This window comes from Narcine bancroftii, unplaced genomic scaffold (genome assembly GCF_036971445.1).
Source record: "Narcine bancroftii isolate sNarBan1 unplaced genomic scaffold, sNarBan1.hap1 Scaffold_153, whole genome shotgun sequence".
Lineage (NCBI taxonomy): Eukaryota > Metazoa > Chordata > Chondrichthyes > Torpediniformes > Narcinidae > Narcine > Narcine bancroftii.
This window is the reverse complement of record NW_027211888.1, coordinates 3,491,856-3,515,276: the sequence shown is the minus strand read 5'-3', so window position 1 is coordinate 3,515,276 and position 23,421 is coordinate 3,491,856. Positions and strand designations below refer to the sequence as shown.

The 23,421-nt window shown below is 43.4% G+C and overlaps 2 protein-coding genes across 3 annotated transcripts in view; one reads left to right on the top strand and one right to left on the bottom strand.

Annotated features, from left to right (window-relative positions):
* Window positions 1–23,131, bottom strand: part of LOC138750481 (microtubule-actin cross-linking factor 1-like) — a 96,169-nt gene extending 73,038 nt beyond the window's left edge. The window contains exon 1 of the mRNA XM_069912548.1: window positions 23,016–23,131. The gene's annotated coding sequence lies outside the window, so the exon portion shown is untranslated. The remainder of the gene's footprint in view (window positions 1–23,015) is intronic.
* On the top strand, window positions 2,902–8,789 carry LOC138750474 (uncharacterized). 2 transcript variants are annotated; one of them, XR_011349350.1, is made up of 2 exons: window positions 2,902–8,085; window positions 8,191–8,789. XR_011349350.1 is itself a non-coding variant. In XM_069912542.1 (2 exons), the coding sequence occupies exons 1-2, from the start codon at window positions 7,738–7,740 to the stop codon at window positions 8,605–8,607; spliced, it is 765 nt and encodes a 254-aa protein (XP_069768643.1). In that variant the 5' UTR covers window positions 2,929–7,737; the 3' UTR covers window positions 8,608–8,789. The 2 variants fall into 2 exon arrangements, 1 of the variants encoding a protein (XP_069768643.1); XM_069912542.1 differs by having other exon boundaries at window positions 2,929–8,085.
* Window positions 23,132–23,421: the final 290 nt, after the last annotated feature.

Below are 23,421 nucleotides of genomic sequence, written 5' to 3'. Positions count from 1 at the left end.
TAGTCCCCAGATCCTCAGCACTTCGAAAATGGATATTCTTATGAACTTGAGGTTTAATCTTTTTACCATTAGTGGCCATAATAATTGCTTGATACTTTAAACTAAAATTTAAAAAGTTTAAACTTGAAAACAAAGGTTAAAAAACAGGTATTTAAAAATCTGGCCAGAGAGGTCGAGATTACATGTCTAGACTCTACGCTATCTTGCCACGATCCCTACTTTTAGCTTCTTAATATAATCTATCACACATTGCCTTTTTATTGGGTGATTTAAACCCTTAACATTAACAATTGTAAAACTTAAATTACTTATTACAACTTACACAATGGCACCCAATCTTTCACAATTAACTTAAACAAAAACCCTCAACCAACAATAAAAAACACTAGACTCCCCCCCTGAAAAAACTGCAACACACTCGAGACACATACCCCAGACACATACCCCAACAATCACACACCTCCCACACACACACCCTACACACAACCCCCAACACGCATCCCCAGACACACATTCCACACATACAAGCCCCGACTCACACCCCCCACAATCACACACCTCCCACATGCACACCCCACACACACATACACATCCCAGGAACACAACCTCACGCTCACAAACTCCCACACATACACTCTGCGCACACACACACACATATCCCCCATACACATACTCCCCCACACACAACCTCTGACAGATATACACAAACACCCTTCGACACTCATACACACCTTCCACACCCTCACTCCACAAACACCCAATGCACCCACAGTCCCCTTCCCACACACCACACCTACACGTATACCCCGACGCACAACCCAGAAACACCGCCCACATACACCCCTCACACACACCTTCACACATGACCACCTCCCACACACAACTCACAAAATCAACTCCCAGCCACACATCCCACACATAAACGCACACTCACACTCACCCGATACAACCCCTGGACAGATAAACCTCCCACACACATACCCGTACACACATCCTCTCACACTCAATCCCCCCCACACACACCCACCCACACCCCATATACCTCTCACACACAACCCCAAACACACACACACCTTCACACTTGACCACCTCCCACACACAACCAACACAAAATCAACACCAAGCTACACACACACATACACGCACACTCACACAATACAACCCCTACACAGATAAACCTCCCACACACATACCCGTACACACATCCTTTCACACACACAGTCCCCCCCACACACACCCACCCACACCCCATATACCTCTCACACACACACCCAAACACACACACATTCACACTTGACCACCTCCCACACACAACCAACACAAAATCAACACCCAGCTACACACACACATACACGCACACTCACACAATACAACCCTACACATCTGCTCCAAAAAACATGGCCCCAATGGACATCCCCCACTCACTCCCCACATACACACCCCACACAATCATAACCCTACAGACTTCCCCACAAAAACAATAACATACCCGTCCCACACACACCCAACACAAACCACACACACACCCATTCATAGACCTCCACCCATCCCCAAACACATACCCCACATACACACCCAGCACATGGACGCCCCTCCATATTCACCACCGCATTCACACCCCTGCACACACAACCCACGCACAAACCCATTCCCAATCATGCCCCCTACACACTCCCTCCCTCGCATGCACTGCCACACTTATTTCTCCGCACACACACCCTTCACACCCTTGACACAAACATTGCCAGACAAATCCCACCATGCACACGCACTAATGCGACCCTGCACAAACACCTTCCCACACAAGTCCCTCACACATGCACTCCCACTCACATTGCCCTACACACACATCCCGAACTACATACCCCTACACACACACACCCCATAAATACGCCCACACACACACTCCCTCATACAACCCCCTCACACACAAACCCGCAAATCCACCCACCCACACCACCCCACACATATTTCCCCCACACTCATGCGCTCACACACAGACACACACACATTCCCTCCACGTATATCACACACACACACACACACACACACACACACACACACACCAACCCTCCATATGCAAACCCCACACAAGCCACACATCCCATACCCACACACACACTCTCTATATTCAAATCCCACACACACACAAACCCCACTCATAAACACCACACAAGCACAAAACCCCTAACACACACAAACTCACACACAAAAACACCACACAAACACAAACAACCCCCACACTCAAATCCACCCCACACACTAACCCACCACACACACTAACCCACCACACATACACACCATACACACCTCCCCAAACATCAGAGACTTACCCAAATTCCCCACACACACAAACCCCAAAATAGCGCCCATGGTGGAAGTGAGGGCATTGGTGCAGTCGCTGACCCATGGGGAGGTGTGGGTGAGGGCATTGGTGCCATCGCTGATGGAGGGAGGGGGTGGTGCCGTCGCTGATGGAGGGAGGGGGGTTGGTGCCGTCGCTGATGGAGGGAGGGGGGTGGTGCTTTCGCTGATGGAGGGAGGGGGGTTGGTGCTGTCGCTGATGGAGGGAGGGGGGTGATGCCTTCGCTGATGGAGGGAGGGGGGTTGGTGCCGTCGCTGATGGAAGGAGGTGGATTGGTGCCATCGCTGATGGAGGGAGGGGGGTTGGTGCCATCGCTGATGGAGGGAGGGAGGTTGGTGCCATCGCTGATGGAGGGAGGGGGGTGGTGCCATCGCTGATGGAGGGAGGGAGCTTGGTGCCATCGCTGATGGAAGGAGGGGGGGTGGTGCCATCGCTGATGGAGGGAGGGAGGTTGGTGCCATCGCTGATGGAGGGAGGGAGGTTGGTGCCATCGCTGATAGAAGGAGTGGGGTGGTCCCATCGCTGATGGAGGGAGGGTGGTTGGTGCCATCGCTGATGGAGGGAGGGAGGTTGGTGCCATCGCTGATGGAGGGAGGGAGGTTGGTGCCATCGCTGATGTGTCAAGGGGTGCAAGATGACGTCGTCATTGACAAGTATGGGGATGGAAGTAGCGCTGACAAGCGGGGTGGGGGCGCATGCAATGCTTGCCATGACCTATATACGTTGGTGCACCACACAGACACTGACACACACACTCACCCTGCCACACACACCCACTCACACATACACACCCCCACACACACCCCAAACCCACACCCCTCACACACTCCCCATACACCCATCCCCCACAAACTCACACCCCTCACAACCACACACACACCCCTCACACACACCACACATAACCCACACCCACACCCCTCATACACACACCCTCACACATGCCCCACAACACACACCCCTCCACATCATCTCTCCACCCATCCCACACACTCTCACCCCCCACCCACACATCCACACACTCAGACACCCCCACACTGCCCCCTACACATATTCTCACAAACACACATCTACACACACTTCCCACACACACCCATCCCTCACACACACACCACATTAACACACCATACACACACCCACCCCCACACACCCCACTCCCCACACACCCACTCCCCACAATCACACATCCCTCACAAACACACACCACACATAACCCACACACACTGCCACACACATACCCCACAACACACACCCCTCCACAACACCCACCCACCCATCTCATACACACTCTCACCCCCCACCCACACACTCAGACACCCCCACACAGCCCCTACACTTATCTTCACAAACACTCATCTACACACATTTCCCACACACACCCCTCTCTCACCCATCACTCACACACACACACCCCACACTAACACACTATACACACACCCACCCCCCACATACCCCACTCCCTACACATCCACCCTCCACAAACACACATCCCTCACAAACACACACCACACATAACCCACACACATACCCCTCATACACACTCCCACACACATACCCCACAACACACACCCCTCCACACCCCCATCCACCCATCCCACACACTCTCACCCCCCATCCACACACTCAGACACCCCCACACAGCCCCCTACACTAATCCTCACATACAACCCACACACTCCCACTTACACACACCCCACACACACCTCTCACACACACCCACAAACACACTTCCCACACACTCAGACACCTTCCACACTGACTCCACACAACACACAGACCACACACAATTCCCACACACACCCCACACACCCACATACTTACACACACTTCCCACACACACTCCCACTTACACACACACCCCACATCCCCACACTTACCAAACACTCACCCCACACAAACCTCTCACATCCACTTGCCACACACTCAATCCACACACTCAGACAACTCCCACAGTGACCCCACACACACACACATCCACACTCCAATAGAATCTCTTTTCTCCCTCTCCCCTTAATCCCGTCTCTGAACCAGATTCTTGTATTTAAAGTAGACTTTGTTCCTAGACGAATATAATATGGGTCTGGAAGTCGGGATTTAGAATGAAAGGTTCTGAAAATCGTTCAGGATAGGTCCCCCCAATTATTTCGGGGCAAATTGGAAGATGTTCTTTTATATCAGCGACATGTTCTATCAGTGAGATAATTTTGTCGAGTTCCTTCCATTTGACGTCGATGTTGTGCTTTGTACAAATGTCTGCATATATTTGTTCACTTATGGAAAATGGAAAGAAGGAAATGCACACACGCACACATACCCACTCCCACACCCTCCCACACGCACACATACATACACACAACCTCCCTCACACCCCTTCTTACACACGCCCACACACATACCTACCCAAAAGGACCCAAGCACATACACTCCACACATATCCACCACACAATCCTACCCACACACCCCACACACAACCCCTCACCCATTCCCTCCATAACCCCACATGCAGACCCCAAACACACACCCCAATCCCACAAAACTCCAGACACACATCCCAATGATTTTGGGGCAAATTGGAAGATGTGCTTTTCTATCAGGGACGTGTTCCATAAGTGAGTTAATTTTGTCGAGTTCCTTCCATTTGACGTCGATGTTGTGCTTTGTGCAAATGTTCTGTATATATTTGATCGTTGATATATTTGTATATATTTGTTCACTGTTCTGTATATATTCTGTATATATTGTATATATTCTGTATATACTTTTTCACTGTAAACTAAAGCCCCACATATCTGCACACACACCCTCACACACACACCCTCCCCCACACCCCTTCTTACACACGCCCACACACATTCCCACCCACAAGCAACCATGCACATATAACCCACACACATCCACCGCACAATCTCACCCACACACACCACACACATCCACTCACACGTTCCATCCAACACCCCAATACCTGAACATGCAGTCCACAAACACACACCCAATTCCACACAACTCCACACACACATCCCAAATCCCACACACAACCCCAACTATTTCGGGGCAAATTGGTAGATGTGCTTTTATATCAGGGACGTGTTCGATAAGTGAGATAATTTTGTCGAGTTCTTTTCATTTGACGTCGATGTTGTGCTTTGTACATATGTTCTGTATATATTTGATCGTTGATATATTTGTATATATTTGTTCACTCTTCTGTATATATTCTGTATATATTGTAAATATTCTGTATATACTTTTTCACTGTAAATAAAACCCCCACATACATGCACGCACACACACACTACCACACACACCCAAATGCCAACAGACACTCCCACTCCCTCACACACACACACACACACACACACACACACACACACACACTTTCCCTCACACCCCTTCTTACACACGCTCACACATATACCCACCCACAAGCACCCATGCACTTATACCCCACACACATCCACTACACAATCTTAAAAAATCAAACAAAAGATGAGAAACATTAAATCGGACTGACCCGACAGGACGGAGGAACTAAGGTCGTTTGGAATCAGCAGATGCGATAGAATCGGCAATCTCCGTCAGGCCGAGGGACCTTGAAACACCACACAAGTACAAACTAAACTGGATGAGAGGGTCCTTGCAGAGAAATGGATTGGAGTCAATCCACAGGACCCTCAGAGCAACAGAGAGGATCACTGGAGTCTCCCTCTTCCCCATCAGTGTGATCTAGCAGGATCCTTGTCTGAAGAGGCCATGCCAAATCCTGGAGAAGCCCTTTGACCCTGCCCACAGCATCTCTCAGCTGCTCCCATCAAGGAAGAGAAAGGAGGATCAGAACCAGCATCAGCAGGATGAAGAACAGCTTCTGTGCAGGGGTCGGGAGAAGGTTGAAGCACCAAAGGAACTGCTCCCACTCACCATCCGAGTGCAAACAGAGAGCGCATGTAAAATGTTCAATGATGGGAATGTATGGACATGATACTAAGGGCTGAAAGAGACTTGGAACAGGGTTTTTTGTGGTCGATCATTTATTACGAATAAAGTCTTACACGAAAGGGCAAGAAGCAGCTAAGGTTGTTCTTTCCACACAGATCTACTGTTAGTCCTCTAATTCTATGGGAACTGTCGCAGGGTTGTAGCTCCCAGTTGTTGGGATAGGCTGACACAAAGTGGTAGGTCCAGGTACTAATGAGGATGCCATCAGATGGTTCCCCACCCCCCACTCTCTCCCCACCACCACTGCCAACATCAGTTCTTTGTATTACAAATAAAGATGAGTGAAACACAGAAGTCTGCAGACGCTGTGATTATAATTACAAACACACCGACATGCTGAGGGAACTCAGCTATTCTTTCCAGCATTCAGGCCTGAGCCCTTCTTCAAGGAATAAACAGAATAACCCAGAAGCAGGAAATCTCAGAAAGGCTCAGAATTCTGGTTAGGGGACAAATCCAGCCCAACAAAAGGTGTTAATTGGATGTGATAGGGATGAGGTTTTTCATAGCAGGCCGAGCGACCATGTGGTCAGGCGGGCTGAATCGCTGTCCCAGTCAGTTGGTACAAGATGGCATAGGCCCCCCTTCCCTTCTCACGAGAAACATGCGTTTGGCGACACATATTGCCTGAGAGATGTTGCCACATCCTGGTTGCACGTCACTGGGCAGGCAATGACTACGCAACGCACTGACATCACTCCCCTAGACCAGTGCACCCCAGAGAGGAATGAGGTCGTCCCCTAAAAGCAGCACGAGAGATTCACATAAAGGCAGTTACTGGTTCACTTCATACTGTGTGGAGGTGCTTCATTTCAGTAGCACCACCTTTAGCAGCCACGACAAGACCATGAACAGGCAGTCAGCAAGAGAATGGGATGGGGAATTGAAGCAGGTGGCCACTGGGAGATCCCCGCTCTTGTGGCGGACATGGAGAAGTTTTTGTTTATAGGATAGCTATGAATCTCGATGAAAATACAACCAGTATAGGTTTTACTCATTCACAGGCTTCCAGAGAACAGACTGGGAGAGAAAATATAAGTCTTTAGGCCAGCAAATCTTCCAGACAGGGATCAATGATCAATTCTTCCCAACAGGGTCCCAGGCTCCAAAATCCATGATGTCTTCCTTGATATTTTTAATGCAGTAGCGCTAACTGACTACCGATCGAGTCAATGAGCTGCCAAAAGGCAGCCCATTCATAAATTGGTTTCCTGCCCAAACACAGCTGATGGAGTCTGTTACCTATCAGATGTGAATTGTCAAAAGGTATAGTAAGCGTTCAGTAACCTTAACAACACCTTTCAGTGCCAGCTTGACATTGTTTCTGCCCAGAGGTAAACGTCTCATGTCCCTGCCCATTGGAACACGTCTCCAGGAGACCAATGACAGCTTGGTGCAAAGGGGATACCCAATGTGTGCCGGTGCCATTGATGGATCACATATTCCCATTATTGCCCCCAGCTTGCATGCTGCAGCCTACTACAATCGCAAAGGCTGGCATTCAATGGTTCTGCAAGCGGTGGTCGACCACAGATTCTGGTGAGCTAAGCCTTTATTGGTCTTTATCACATCACATCTCAATGTCTATCACTTCACTGTGCTTTCCATTCACGTTACAGTTTCTCAGATGTGTTTGTTGGCCGGGCAGTACCCATGATGCCCGAGTGCTTGCCAACTCTCCTCTGTATAGAAAGGAAGAGGACCAGGGCGGATACCACTTCCCACCTGACGTGAGTGTTCACCCTACAAAGCTCCATGTGTCAATCTTATGTATGCTTATTGTGTCAACGGTCATGTGTATGAATTAACAACATTCTCCATTGTTGTGCCTGCAGGTGTCCAAGGATGTTAATGGAGTGGAGGTTCCAGCGCATCTTGTGGGTCATCTGGCATATCCACTACGAAATTGGCTGATGAAGGGGTTCACACAGCACCAAGGACTGGATCTGGATCAGCAAAGATTTAACAAGGCCCTTAATTCTGCAAGGATAGTGGTGGAACATGCATATTGCCGTCTAAATGGCTGCCGGTGGTGCCTGTCCAACCGTCTGGATATCTCTACCACCTTAGTCCCAGGTGTTGTGTTTGCTCGCTGTGTCCTGCACAATATATGTGAGATTAACAAGGAAGACTTTCTGTCAGAGTGGACGTTGGTTGAAGCAGATGGTCCTGCACCCATTAGCACAGATTGTCGCAATCAGCAGGCCCATGGGCACCAGGCCATCCATTCTGCCATTTTGTCCATCCTGTAAGGGTATGACCCTGCCACCTAGCTCCTAATTTCCACAACTTGTTCCCCCCTCCACCCTCCCCACCCAATGCGACAACATGAGCCTACTGCCTGGCATGTTATGTGTTCTCGTGAAGTAATGGTTGCATATAAATGAGACTTGTGTGCTTGTCAAAAATGTAATAAAAAACATTTTTTGAGAAATCTTATTGCTTCATAAATATCTGAGTTCGATATAGCAATGTAAACATTTCACATTATGTTTAAACTAGATGTAAACCATGGAACGGACAAATCACATTGCAAATACACTCCACACTTGAACACCGCAGAACAAAAACAAAAATGGTAAACACAACAAACACCTCCACCCGGCACCACAGCATTTCTGTGTTGTGCCGATTATACCTCTCGGAGGAGGGTTACCAAGTTCATTTGGCAGGCGCATCCTGCGCATTCAGGTGGCCTTCCGGCAGCCCATATTGCCATTATATGCGGCTTTACAAGTGGGGCATTTGGCCACCTGAAAGTGCCTTTTCTAAGAGTTCCTGTATCTGGCTCATTCCTTGAAGAAGGGCTCAGGACTGAAATGTTGGGAATATATCTTGATCTCCTATGGACACTGAAAATCCGGGCTGAGCTCCTCCAGCTTAACGGTGGGTTTTTAAGCACCACATATAGATGCACATCTCAAGACAAGGCCACAAAAATGTGCCACCTGGGAAAATTGCATAACAGGGGCATCTTGTGGTTCCACTTGGCTGCTTCTTACATTATTTGGCCAGGACTTTCTTTGCAAATTTCCCAACACCTATTCTGTGTTTTCTCCAACCTGTCAATTCAAATACACTTGTTTTCTTACTTCTCCAGTTCTTGGTTTCTCTGCTTCCTGACCTGCTTTTTCCAGCAGTTTTGTAAAACTTATATTCCAGCAGTTGCTGTGGTTGAACTTTTACTGATTTAATGAATTGTTTTCATCAGAATCTAAATGTGCTTGAGTCCACGGTCAGCCATGTAAGCATTGAAATGGGTGGCCACTGGGAGATCCACCCTGTTGCAGCAGACAGAGTTGAAGTGCATTAAATGCACCCAATCATTTGGTCACTGCAGCCACCATTTAAAAAATTCAAGAGGTTCTGCAGTCTGTGTGTCAAGAAATCCCTCTGCACCTCTGTTTTTAGTGGGAATCCTTCAACCCTGAAGTTGTGCTCTCTCGTCCTTGACTCCTCTAACATGGGAGATAATTTTACCACATCTACTGTATCCAGGCTTCTCAACATTCGAAGTGCTTCTTAGGACCCCTACCACTCATCATTCTTCTGAACACCAAGGAGTATAGTCCAAGATCCATCAAACCTTCCTCATATATTAATCCCTTCATTCCAGGAATCATTCTTGTGAATCTTCTGCAATGCCAGCACATCCTTTCTTCAATAAGGAGCCCAAAACTCTCTCCGCTACTGCAGGTGCTGCCTTGCCAGTGTCTTCTTAAGCCTCAACATCACATCCCTGCTCTTATATCCTATTATTTGCGATATGAATACCAACATTCCAATCAGCTGATTGACCACCAACATGGAAGTTAACCTATGGGGCATCCTGCACGGCGATGCCAAGGTCCATCTCCCCCAGAATTTTGAATGTTCACCCTATGCAATAATAATCTGCCCTTTTATTCCTTCTCCCAAAGTTCATGACCAGACATTTTCCTACTTTGGAATTCACTGGCCTCTTCTTTTTCCATTCTCCTAATCTATCTGTCTCTCTGCAGCCTTGCTGTTTTCTCCCAGCTACCTGCTGCTCTGTAACGGGTGAAGAAAAAGAGATGGCCCCCAGAATTGTTTCCCAGCATTTCTGCACACCTGCAGAAAGCCACATAACACAGCAATTGCCTTCTGGTCGGTCCCCCTGATAGTACAGATTCTAACACCAATGTGTATCTGTCCAGAGTGTAGTGTAGGATGACTGTGATTGGCTGAGAGTGTAGCCACACCTACTGGCAGGTCTTAAAGGATTTCTCCTAGCCAGACCAGGTCATTCTGGACTGGTCGACCCACGTATGATATGCTCCAGTCTTTTAGTTAATAAAAGTCTTGGTTTGGATCAACAAGTGTTTGGTTCTTTCGACGCACTCTGCAATGTTCCCCCTTCCTGCACCTTTGCTCTCTGAGATGTGTCACCAACAGTGTCCTTTCCTTCTTTCCTCAAAATAGATACTTTATTTACATATTTCAATATGTGCGCAACTCGGAGTTCACAATATTAGCCAAGAGCTGTTAAAATTCCCGGGAAAACATTGCAAATTATAAAATCTTCTCAAACAATGAAAAACCATGTACAAAAGTGAAAACAGTGACTCCTGGTGGGCCAGGTAAAAACTATCGGGAGATACATAAAAAGGTGCCTTTTTAGAATCTTTTTCTGCTCATGTAGAGAGGGTTTTGAAGGTTAATTGGAAACTATTTTCAGAGGCTTGGACTTGGATGAATTTGTACGGACTGAATGAAGATGATGTTCACTCTGTTCCTGATGCATTTTTATATTTAAATCAATCAATGAGAATATTATGGTTGGAGGAGATTTTAATTGTTGTTTGGATCCGTTGTTGATTAAATCTCGAAAAATTGTGAAAAAAAAACAAAATGGCGAAAAGAATAACTGAGTTGATGGGGGATTTAAATTTAGTGGAAATATGGGAATGGAGGAATCCGACTGAAAAGGAATTTTCCTTTTATTCTGCACGTCATGATTCGGTTTCAAGAATAGTTTTTTTTGGTATCAGCCCATTTGCAGGGTCGAATCAGACAGGCTGAGTATAAGAGTAGGATTCTGTCAGATCACTCATTATTGTTAATTTCACGTAGTATCGCAGAGATGGTGGAAACTTGTTATTGTTGGTGATTTAATGAAATGTTGTTAAAAAAAACCTGAAATTATTACGCTTGTAAGAGATCAGATTAGGTTTTTTTAGAAACGAATAAGGGATCAGTTCAAAGTAAGTTTATGTTATGGGATACTTTAAAAAAGATATTTACGAGGTCAAACTATTACTTACACAGCAAAAGTGAAGAAACAATATATAGCAGAAATTCAGGACTTAGAGAAAGAAATTGCAACATTAGAGAAGACATTTCAGAAAAATTCAACTGAGGATAATAAAATACAGTTGTCCAAATTGAAGCTTTGTTATAATACAATTGTGAAAAAATAATTCAATGATGGAAACAGCTCTACTATGAGTTGAGGGAGAGAGCACATACGGTTTTAACTTAGCAATTGGAAACTGAACAAGTGCCTAGAATGCAGTTAGGAGAAATTCAGAGATAACATAAACCACAGGATATTAATGATGAATTTTGTACATTTTATCGGGACTTTATCTGAAGGGAATTCGGATATGGAGCAGATTGATTGTTTTTTGTCGAATTTAAATTTACCTTTATTAGAGGAAGAGGATATTAAGACTTTGGATGGTTCATTTACTGATTTGGAACTTAAGGAGGCGTTACAATCTATGACAAGTGGAAAATCCCCTGGAGAAGATGGATTTACATTGGAATTTTAGAGAAATTTTTATGATTTGTTATTTCCGGAATATTCTGATGTACTGAAGCTCGCCACTGATACAGGTTTATTTCCAGAATCGTTTTCAAGGGCATTAATAACACTCATCCCAAAGAAAGACAGAGATCCATTAAAAGTTGTGTCATACAGACTAATATTAATAAATAATAATATTGAATGTAGATTACAAAATTGTAGCAAAGGTTTTAGCAAACAGATTGGCTAACCTTTTACCGCAATTAGTACATGTGGATCAAGCAGGATTTATCAAGGACAGGTATTCAGCTGATAATATTACTAAATTAATTACAATAATTAATGCTTCAAGACAACTCAACCAGACAATGATATTAGCGCTAGACGTGGAAACGGCTTTCCACAGTGTGGAGTGGAATTTTTATTTAAGGTGTTAGAAAAATATAAATTTGGACCACTCTTTACCAGTTGGGTTAAGGCATTATATACTAATACTCCTGCTCGGGTGGTGACAAATGGACAGATTTTGCAGGCATTCAATTTGTTTAGATCCACTAGACAGGGTCGTCCGCTGTCACTAGCCTTATTTGCATTAGTTATAGAACCAAGCAATTAGGCAAGAAATGAATATTAAGGGAATTACAATTGGTGGGCAAGAGTATAAAATTAATCTGTTTGCAGATGATGTGTTGATATATTTGTCTCAACCTAAGAATTCTTTCGAACCATTACAAAATTTGTTGAAAAGATACGGGGTAATGTCAGGCTATAAAGTAAAGTGAGATATTACTCATATCAGATGGAGATTATTCAGATTGTAAACAACTTATGAAGTTTAAATGGTCAAATAAAATTATTTGGGCATAATAATGGATAAAGAGTATCAAAATTTATACAGCTTAAATTATGTACCATTATTAAATAAGATTAAGTTTGATTTAAATAGATGGAAGGAGTCACTGTTAACACGGGTAAATTGTATTAAAATGAGTATATATCCACGCATTCAGTATTTGTTTCAATCTATTTTGAGTGTTATACCGGGAAAGTTCTTTCAGGAATTAAATAAAGCAGATTGTTTCTTTCTATGGAAAGGTAAGTTGTCTAGAGTCTCTATGCAAAAGTTGACATGGAGGTATGTTTTGGGAGGTCATCAATTCCACATTTTCAAAATTATTATCAAGTAGCACAATTAAAGTTTATGAATAGACTGTTTGATATTGACCAACCTCCGATGTGGGTGAATGTGGAGATGGATCAAATACAAGAAAGAACAATACATTATTTTATATATAAATGGAATCCTCTGCTTTTGCAGTAGTATCAACTGACAGTATTGAAACATTTGATAGGAGAATGGTATAAATGGAATCAGTTTATAGGATCGAAAGGTAAGATTTCAGCTAAGACACCATTATATCAGAATCAGACAATTTCATTTTCTATGAATAATTCTTATTTGAAAGATTGGGAATCAAAAGAAGTGATATTATTGGAGGACTGTTTTGGTTTAATAGACAGAGAGAAATTTGGAATATCACAAAATACTTTATTTGCTTACTATCAAGTACAAGATTTATTATTAGAATGCTTTGGTAGAAATTTTAGTATAACCTGGTCAAATGAAATTTGAGAGATTAATTGTTGATAAGGGGAAAGAAGGGATTTGTTTCCGAAATGATATGTTATTACAAGAAAAGATGAAAAAGGTAGATATATTTAAAATAAAGGATAAATGGGAGAAGGATTTATGTGTTCCTATTTCTGTGGATGAGTGGTCTTACATGTGTTTGGTTAGTGTTATGAAATTAATTAATGTACGATATAGTTTAGTTAGTTATAACTTTCTGCATCAGTTATATTGAACTCCTGAAAAACTGACAAAATATGGATTTAGTGGGTCAGATTTGTGTTTTTGATTTGGTGATCAGACAGGTACTTTTTTTATACTCAGCGTGGGAATGTTTAAAGTTGAAGCCCTTTTGGTAAAAAGTGATTAAATTTTTGCGAGTTCTTTTCAAATAGATTTATATGTGGATCCATGGGTATGATTACTGGGATACATGAATACAATTATGGCAAATTTACGCTTGGAGAAACCTCAAATTGCATATATTCGTTTAGAATTAGCAGTGGCTAGAAAATGTATAGCTGCAACTTGGAAAAATGATGTCGAATTGAGTATTTATAGATGACACAATGAAATTCAATCATGTATTTACTTAAGAGAAAATAACGTATAATTTGCAAAATAATTATTCTTTTTTTATAACGATGTGAAGTTGGTATTTGGAATGTATGGGTTGAGATGTTAAGTAAAAGCCTTATACGTGTTGCAAGATGTAAATGGATGTCACACCGTAACAGTCTGTTATGAGACGATGCTATTGAGTTTTTTAATATAATCTTCGTAGGGGTGAGGGTTATAGGGGCTGGGATAGATTAGAAGGGGGAGGAGGGAGGTGGGAGGTAGTAGAGGGTAGTTTTAGATTAAACGTTGTATTTTTTCTTGGTTCTGTAAAATTCTTAAATAAACTTCCAAAAAAACTGCATCGAGATAAATGTCGAGCCAGGCTCATCCATTGAACAGAAGACAACATAACACATCAATTGCCTTCTGGTTTTTCATCCACTCTACTCCAAACCTTACAATTTTGACTCCATGGGTTTCCTCTGGGTACTGATGTCCTCTCACATCCCTCAGGTAGGTGTAAATGGCAGCTTGATGATTGATGTGGATTGTTTTATATTTTAAATACAACATCTATATTGTACATGTAATGGCAATATCATTCAAAGAATTAGACTCCACTACAAAACTGGGAGGAAGGATGTGAACCTGAAAGATTTAGTTATGGTCACTGATTCTTAAACAATTTGGTGAGAGGACACACACATGGATATCGGGATGAACCCAGGCATGAGAGGTTTCAGAAAGGAGTAGAGACTGTTCTTGATCAATCAAGAAATTTTAGAGATCACCCAGTAAATGTTATGAGAAGGCACATGAGCGCGCGATGCCATAAAATGAGTTACGTTTATATTGCATATTCGGTTAATTTTAACTTAGACATACAGCATGGTAGCAGAACATCTCATGCCCTGAAGCCATGCTGCCCAATTTACACCCCATTGACCTACACCCCCTGCACATTTTGAATGGATGGAGGAAACCAGAGCCCCTGAGGAAAACCCACGCAGATACAGGGAAGACTTTCAAACTCTTTATAGACAGTGCAGGACCCGAACCCAGGTCCGGTCCCAACCATTGGTGCTGTAAAGGTGTTGTGCTAATTTCCACACCAACCATGTCATCCTTTAGATGCCATCTTATTCAGAATAAAGAGTGTTTACTCTTTCTCTCCTTTAACCATCTTGAACACAATGGCAAACTGTTTCATTAACCTCAAAAACAATTGATCAGAAATAATCTATAGAACACCGTCAAACCCATTAACTGAAATAAATTAAATAGAAGGAAAAAAGAAAAAAAATTAACTGCTAAAACGAAAAAAACCTAAAAATTAGGTCTAATCCAACCTCTCCCTCTAATCAAAGTTATCTTATGTAATGAAGAAAAGAAGAATAGTGTAGAACCACTGGTAGCCCCCAGAGAACAGGCGATGAATGGCCAAACCACACATTTAGTTCCTCCAATTGTAGAAAAATTCTAGGAATGTGCCCCATTATTTCATCAATTGGAACTTTCTATCTTTAATATAAGATATGATTGTCTCTAAACTTAAAAGGACATTACATCATGTAATCACAGTGTATGAGTCGGTGAAGAATCATCTTTCCATTTCAATAACATTGCTCATCTGGCTATTAACGTAGCAAAAGCTCAAAATTTTTTCTGAGCTGCCGACGATGGTTTATCTGGATCACGAGAAAAACCAAACAGAGCAATTTAACGGACGAGTTCAAAATTGATCTTAAGAACCATTGATAAAGTTTGAAAAATGCCTTTCCTGAATTTCTCTAAGTTTGGGCATTCCCAAAACAGAGGAATTAAAGAGACTTGGAAAATTTTAAATTTCTCACATAGTGAATCAACATCTGCATACAAGCGAGATAGTTTCAGTTTGGACATATGTATTCCTGTACCACCTTAAATTGTAAAAATCAATGCCTAGCATATAGTGAAGAGTCATTAATACAATTGAGAATAGAATACCAAGCTACTTCTGGAAATTTTATATTTAAATCTCATTCACAACTGCTCTTAATCTTGGATTTTAAACCCAATACATTATTATAAATACATGCTATTAATCCACCATGAACATAAAGCCGTAAATTTAAAAAAATAGATGAAGAATATTAGTCTTAGAAATTCACGGAAAATCCAAAATCTTAGATTGAAGAAAATGTCTAATTTTTCAATGTCAAAAAAGAGTGATTACTAAGTTCAAAATTTAGTTGATAATTGTTTGAACGTGGCAAAATTAACTGAAATAAAGGGGTCATTTAAACTTTGAATACCTATTCTATAACATCCTTGAAATCTACATCCAACAAGGATGGTGGTAAAAGATGGTTATCTATCATAGGGTTGCCCAATGAAAAACCATTTAGCCCAAAACAGTTCCTAAATTGGCCAAAATTCTCAATCAGTTTTTCAATCATGGATTATGTGTCAAATTTGGAAAATGGTAATATTGTAGAACTTTTTTGGAAAACTGTAATTCCGTCATGGCCCATGAAGGGCGATTCACTGATTTTTCCAAAATTATCTAAAGCAAGCCTGATCCAAATGCTATACTCTTTCCATTTATTACATTCCCAGCAGAAGTTGGGGAATTACAACTAGTAACAAGGAACTGGCTCTGTTATCCCCTCTTCACACAGGCCATAAAGTTCATAGTTGGAGCAAAGGTCTATCTTGGATCAAATGAACTGATAAAAACAGGATCCAAAGCAAGATTTAATTTGTTATTTTGGCCCAGTATTTAATGGCAGAAACTTGCTGAGCAGAGAGGGCTTTTATAATAGATAGATAATATTGAAATATTACAGACCTGAAGGGCTTTTATGTATTCATTAAATAAACAGAAAAGGGTTTAAAATAATCAGACAATAGTCCAATTTTATAAATTAGATCAGGGTATTATATTATAAGCCCAAAGTTAGGGTTGTACCTAATGGACAAATGTCCTCAGCATTCCCATGAACCAGGTGTAGTGGGCAGGGATGCCCATTATCTCCAGCTCCCTTCATTTTGATTCGAGAACCGTTGGTGGAAGATATTCACTGAGATCCAGACATTAAAGGATCGTGGGTAAATAAACCAGGAAGAAGATGAGATTAATCTATTTGCAGATGATGTCCTGATATGTTTGACAGACCCAGCAATTTCATTGGTAACACTACACTCTAAACTGGAAGATCATGGGAAGATCTTGTGATATAAAAGGACCAAAATAATCAACTTCCACGTATGTAAAAGGGAATTAATCAGGTGAAACTCTGGCCTGTGGTAAATCTGACATTTGTTGTTGTCCAGGTTTTCATTCTCTCTGTAAGTCACAAAGATATGAACCCTCATGATTTCATTATTAATATATTTAAGCACTGACGTACTATCAGGCCAAAACTCAGAATCTGCTAACTCCATCTGTAATTCTCTTCTTAACATAGTGTCCATTTTGCTCACCGTAGTAGCAGTCAATTCCATTCAAGGTCTGGTGACTGACTTTAATGGAGTAACTCTGGCTTTTCCCATTACAAATCCACCATGTACTCGCACTTGGTTTTCACAGGACTCAGTAACTGACAGGATCAAAATCACCTTCACTACATCAGCAAAATGGTGTAACAGCAAACGTGGCCAATCCAAAGTCTGTTGACTTCAAACGTCCAAGTATTTGAAGACACTCAATCCAATTTCTCCAATCTTGTGCGATGGATTCTGAGATAGTTTCATCCCATCCAAATTTTCTTCTGCACAATTCTTGAAGAATTTTCTTTCATTGAATATTTTATTTAAATCAACATATATATGAAAGTTATAACAATTAAAAATCAAATCACAATGTTACAGAGCTTACAAATATATGTTGATAATATATAAAAAAGAAAAGAAAGGAAAAGAAACTAAGATACTACTGTAGCGGCAGCTACAACCAGACAGGTTGAGTTCAGTGAGCAAAAATTCCTTTATTCAGGTTTGCATGGCTGGTCTTATGCTCCCAGCCCAGACTTGGCTGAGAAGGGTACCGGGGAGTCACGTGGGCCGCAGTTCACGGGCTTCTGAGCCTGGTGCCGAGGTAGGGGAGAAACCCGCGACGGTGCCATTTTGGACGGCTGCCCCACCGCATGCATGACATGAAGGGCTGGATCACATGCCTAATGGCATGCGCCACACAGCCCCCCCCAGAACCGGTGCCAATGGCCTTTTTTGTCAGGCAGCCTCGCTTCTTGGGTTGAGCCGCGACCGCTGGCTCATTGGGGTTGAGGTGTGCTGGCTTTAATCTGTCCACAGTAAACAGTTCCCTCTTACATTAATGTCTGGTGTGAAGGTGGATCCTGAATGCTGGATGACTCTGTACAGCCCTTCATACAGTCTTTGAAGGGGTGCTGTGAAGGGTCTCATCTGATAAAAACATACTCTGCGGAATACAGCTCACTGGGCTGGTAAGAGGCGCGTGTGCCATGTCTGGGCGGTGGTGGGGGTGTGAATGACTCCAACTGGGCCCGGAGATGGGAAGTAAACCATGCGGTGCCTGTTGCAAGTTGTGAGGTGCATTGATAAACTCACCAGGCAGGGCTAGTGGTGCACCATAGACCAGCTCAGCCGATAACGCCTGCAGACCTTTTTGGGTGTCGAGTAGATGCCCAGGAGTACCCAAGGCAGGTCATGCACCCAGTTGGGGCCGGTGAGGCGGGCCATAAGTGCCGACTTCAGGTGGCAATGCAATCGCTCGACCAGTCCCAGTCTGTTGGTGAGCTGTGCCCAGAGTGAAGAGGTGAACTGCGTGCCACGTTTGCTGGTGAGGTGGGTCAGCATGCCGAACCAGGCAATACAATCGGTCAAAAGTGCTCGGGAGCAGGAGTCTGTGGAGGCTTCTCGATAACCTCAGGCCAATGAGTGGTGCAGTCTACCACCGTGAAAAGTTAACGGTTACTTCGGGAAACGGGTAAAGGGCTGACAATGTCCACATGTATGTGGCTGAACCATTCTCAGACGTGTTCAAAATCCTGCACGGGCACTCTGGTGTTCCTGTGTACCTTGGAAAGCTGGCAATGGATGCAGGTTCTGGCCCAGTCTGCAATCTGCTTTCGAAGCCCGTGCCAAATGAAGCATTCTGCCACCATATGAACCTTGGACCTGATGGAACGGTGGGAAAGGTCGTGGATATGGTGGAAGACATGCCTGCACCACTGCTGGGGAACCACTGGTCATGGGGTGCTCATGAAGACATCGCACAGGATAGTATAATCACCGAGAAGAATCGGGAGGACCTGGAACTGCTGGCCCGTGATGGCCGTCCTGAAGGCTTGCATCTCATCATCGGACTACTGATCCGGGGCAAGCTGGTCATAGTCTAGGCAGCGTGTCAGCGACCACATTGTCTTTCTCCGCCTTGTGCCAAATGTTGATGGTGAACTCCAACACAAAGGACAGGTGATGCTGTTGGCAGGCCGACCAGGGATCTCTAGCCATAGCGAGAGCCTGAGTGAGGGGTTTGGGGTGGGTATAAATGGTGAAAGGCCTCCTCTCCAAGAAATAGTGCAAATGAGGCACAGCAAGGTACATGCCCAGCAACTCATGGTTGAAAGCACTATACGTGTTCTGGCGGACGATGAAGTTGGCTAAAGAATTCCAGTGGTTTTCACTGTCCATTAACCTGCTGCTGCAGGATGGCACCAACGGAGGTGGCAGAGGCATCGACGGAGAGCAACATAGGAAGGTCGGTGTGTGGGGGGACGAGTAGGGTAGCCTTCACGAGGGCAACTTTCGTGGCCTCTGGAGTCCAGGCGTATCTTGTTCTTGGCCGCGATAAGGGCGAAGAGTGGCTGCATGATGTGTGCAGCGGCTGGAATGAATCGGTTATAGAAGTTGACCATACCTGCAAACTCTTGTAGCTCCTTGAGGTTGTTTGGGCGTGGAAACTCTCTGATTACAGTGACCATAGCAGCTGGTGTAGCTCTTTCGGTCGTGATGGTATGGCCCGGGAACTGCATGGACTCTTTTCCGAACTGGCATTTGGCTGGGTTGATCATTAGGCCGAATTTGGCAGTTGGGAGAAGAGGGTGTGCAGGTGAGACTTGTGTTGTGCCCAGTCTCTGCTGGCGACAAGAATGTCATCCAGATAAATGAACACAAAATTAAAATCCCTGCGCACCATATCCATGAGGTGCTGGAAGCTCTGGGCAGTTTTCTTGAGCCCAAATGGGATGCATAGAATTTGAACAAGCTGAAGGGGGTGATGATGGTCGTTTTGGGGATGTCCTTGGGTGCAATGGGATTTGATGATACACGCGCACCAGGTCGACCTTGATGAATACCCTCGCGTCATGCAGATTGGCTGTAAAGTCCTGAATGTGAGGGATGGGGTAACGGTCAGGTACTGTCATGTCATTAAGCCATTGATAATCTCTACAGAGATGCCAGCCACAGGAGGCTTTCATGACCAGGTGGAGCAGTGAAGCCCAAGGACTGTCGGAGCGTCGAATGATCCCCAGTTCCTGCAGATGCGAGAACTACTCTTTCGCTATCTGGAGCTTATCCGGTGGGTTTAACAGTAATGTACAATAAACTGTATCAGATTCTGTGACACCAGGTTCACAATGGGGAGAATATTTAACAGTGATATACGGTAGACTTTGGTAGATAGTGTGACACCGTGTTCACAGTACTGAGAAGGTTTAACAGAGATGTACAGTAGAATAAGGCAGATTCTGTGACTCCGGGTTTACAGTAGTGAGAAGGTTTAAAAATGATCTATTGGAAAATATGGAAAGAATGGGAAAAAAGTTGAATTGACGCAAAGTCTTCTCGATATTGAAGATCCGGAACAATCATTGGGACTGGAATCACTGGGTTGAATGTTTTTGTTTCAATACTTTGTGAAAGTCTGACTGGGGGAGTGGGTGACACTGAGTCCTTTAGTCACCTGCCTCTTGTGGACTTTACCACACCCAAATTTTTAAGGAGCTACTACTTTTGAGTAGCTCGTTTGGGGATTGATTTTTCTCTTTTTTTTGGAATCTTTTAATTAGGTGGGGATTAGAATACTGTGAGATTTAGAAGGGGAGCATTATTTTATAATAGGATTCACATTCGTGGGAAGGTTTAACAGTGATATACTATGAAATGTGTCAGATACTGTAACACCAGGTTCACATGGGAATAAGGTTTAACGGTGATGTATGGTATGTTGAGGTAGATAATGTGACACCAGGAGTACAGTGGGGAGAATGTTTAATGGTGATCTATGGTATGTTGAGGTAGATAATGTGACACCAGGTGTACAGTGGGGAGAAGGTTTAACGGTGATGTATGGTATGTTGAGGTAGATAATGTGACACCAGGAGTACAGTGGGGAGAAGGTTTAACGGTGATGTATGGTATGTTGAGGTAGATAATGTGACACCAGGAGTACAGTGGGGAGAAGGTTTAACGGTGATGTATGGTATGTTGAGGTAGATAATGTGACACCAGGTGTACAGTGGGGAGAAGGTTTACCGGTGATGTATGGTGTTGAGGTAGATAATGTGACACCAGGTGTACAGTAGGTAGAAGGTTTAACAGTGATGTAAGGTAGGGCTGAGGCAGATACAGTGACACCAGGTTCACAGTTGGGAGAAAATTTAATGGTCATGTACGGAAGACTGAGGCAGATACAGTGACACCATGTTCACAGTTGGAGAAGGTGCAACGATGATGTACGGGAGAGTGAGACACTTATTGTGACACTGGGTTCACAGCAGTGAGAACGTTGAACAGTAATGTCCGATAAACTGTGTCAGAAACTGTGACACCAGGTTCACAGTGGGGAGAAAATTTATTGGTCATGTACATTAGACTTTGGCAGATACTGTGACACCGAGTTTACAGTAGTGAGAAGGTTTAACAGTGATATACTATAAACTGTGTCAGATACTGTGACACTAGGTGCACAGTGGGTATAAGGTTTAACATTGATGTACGGTAGACTGAGTCAGAATCTGTTACTCCGCATTTTCAGTAATGAGATGGTTTAAAAATGATATACAATAAACTGCGGCAGACACTGTGAAACCAGGTTTACTGTGGGAATATGGTTTAATGGTGATTAAAAAAATGAACTTTGGCAGATAAAGTGACACTAGATTCACAGTGGGTAGAGGTTTAATGCTGATGTATGGAAGACTGAGGAAGATATTGTGACACCGGGTTCACAATGGGGAGAAGGTTTATCAGTGATGTACGATAAGCTGTGGGAGATACTGTGACACATGGTTCACAGTAAGAAGAAGTTTTAATGGTGATGTAAAATAAACTGTGGGAGATAAAGTGACACCAGGTTCACATTGGGGAGAGGTTTAATGGTGATGTACGGAAGACTGAGGCAGATACTGTGGCACCAGATTCACAATGGGGAGAAGGTTTAACAGTGATGTACGATAAATTCTGGTATATACTTTGACATCGGTTCATATTGGGGAGTACTTTTAACGGTAATGTATGGTAGAGTGAGGAAGATACTGTGACACCATGCTCATTGTATTGTTCATTTATCTTAATTACAATATCTAATTTATATGCTCATTTCTTTTTGTGGCAACTTCTAAACATTCCATAAACTTCAATTCCAATCAGATTTTGTTCATTTAAATAGGTCACCATTAAAAGCCCAAATCATTTGGTCTCTAAAGTACGCCTCACAAAATTAAATTCTGTACTTGGGTTTGGTTGCAACAGCTCTTCAGTTTGCTTCATTATTTTTTCAGTCCCTCGTTTTGTGTTTTCTTTTTTGCCTGTTCAGCTTCACCAAATGGGCATCCAACTCTCTCTTCTCAGCTTGACCCAACGTCTCCTCTGTAAACTTAAGCAAACCAAGGAGACCAAAGTTAAAATTTTCATATTTGCATTTTCAAAAACAAAAATGGCACTGTGACTTGCAGTTTCACATCATAACCCCACTTGCTAAACTTGCAAGCAACTGCACCTCATCCTACAGCTGGAAAATTGCAATAGAACTGCTTGCTTCAAGCAAAGTTATTATTTGACTCTTTAATAATTTTTTGTAAATTTCAACAGACATAATATCATTTAACTGTTGTTCATGTGTCGTTGGAAAATTACCTT

What these genes read in the sequence shown, in the direction of transcription:
- LOC138750474 (XM_069912542.1), top strand. Translation starts at nt 7,738, where the DNA reads ATGACAGCTTGGTGCAAAGGGGATACCCAATGTGTGCCGGTGCCATTG. An exon ending in GATACCACTTCCCACCTGAC is followed by an intron (nt 8,086 to 8,190) that starts GTGAGTGTTCAC and finishes TTGTGCCTGCAG; the next exon opens with GTGTCCAAGGATGTTAATGG.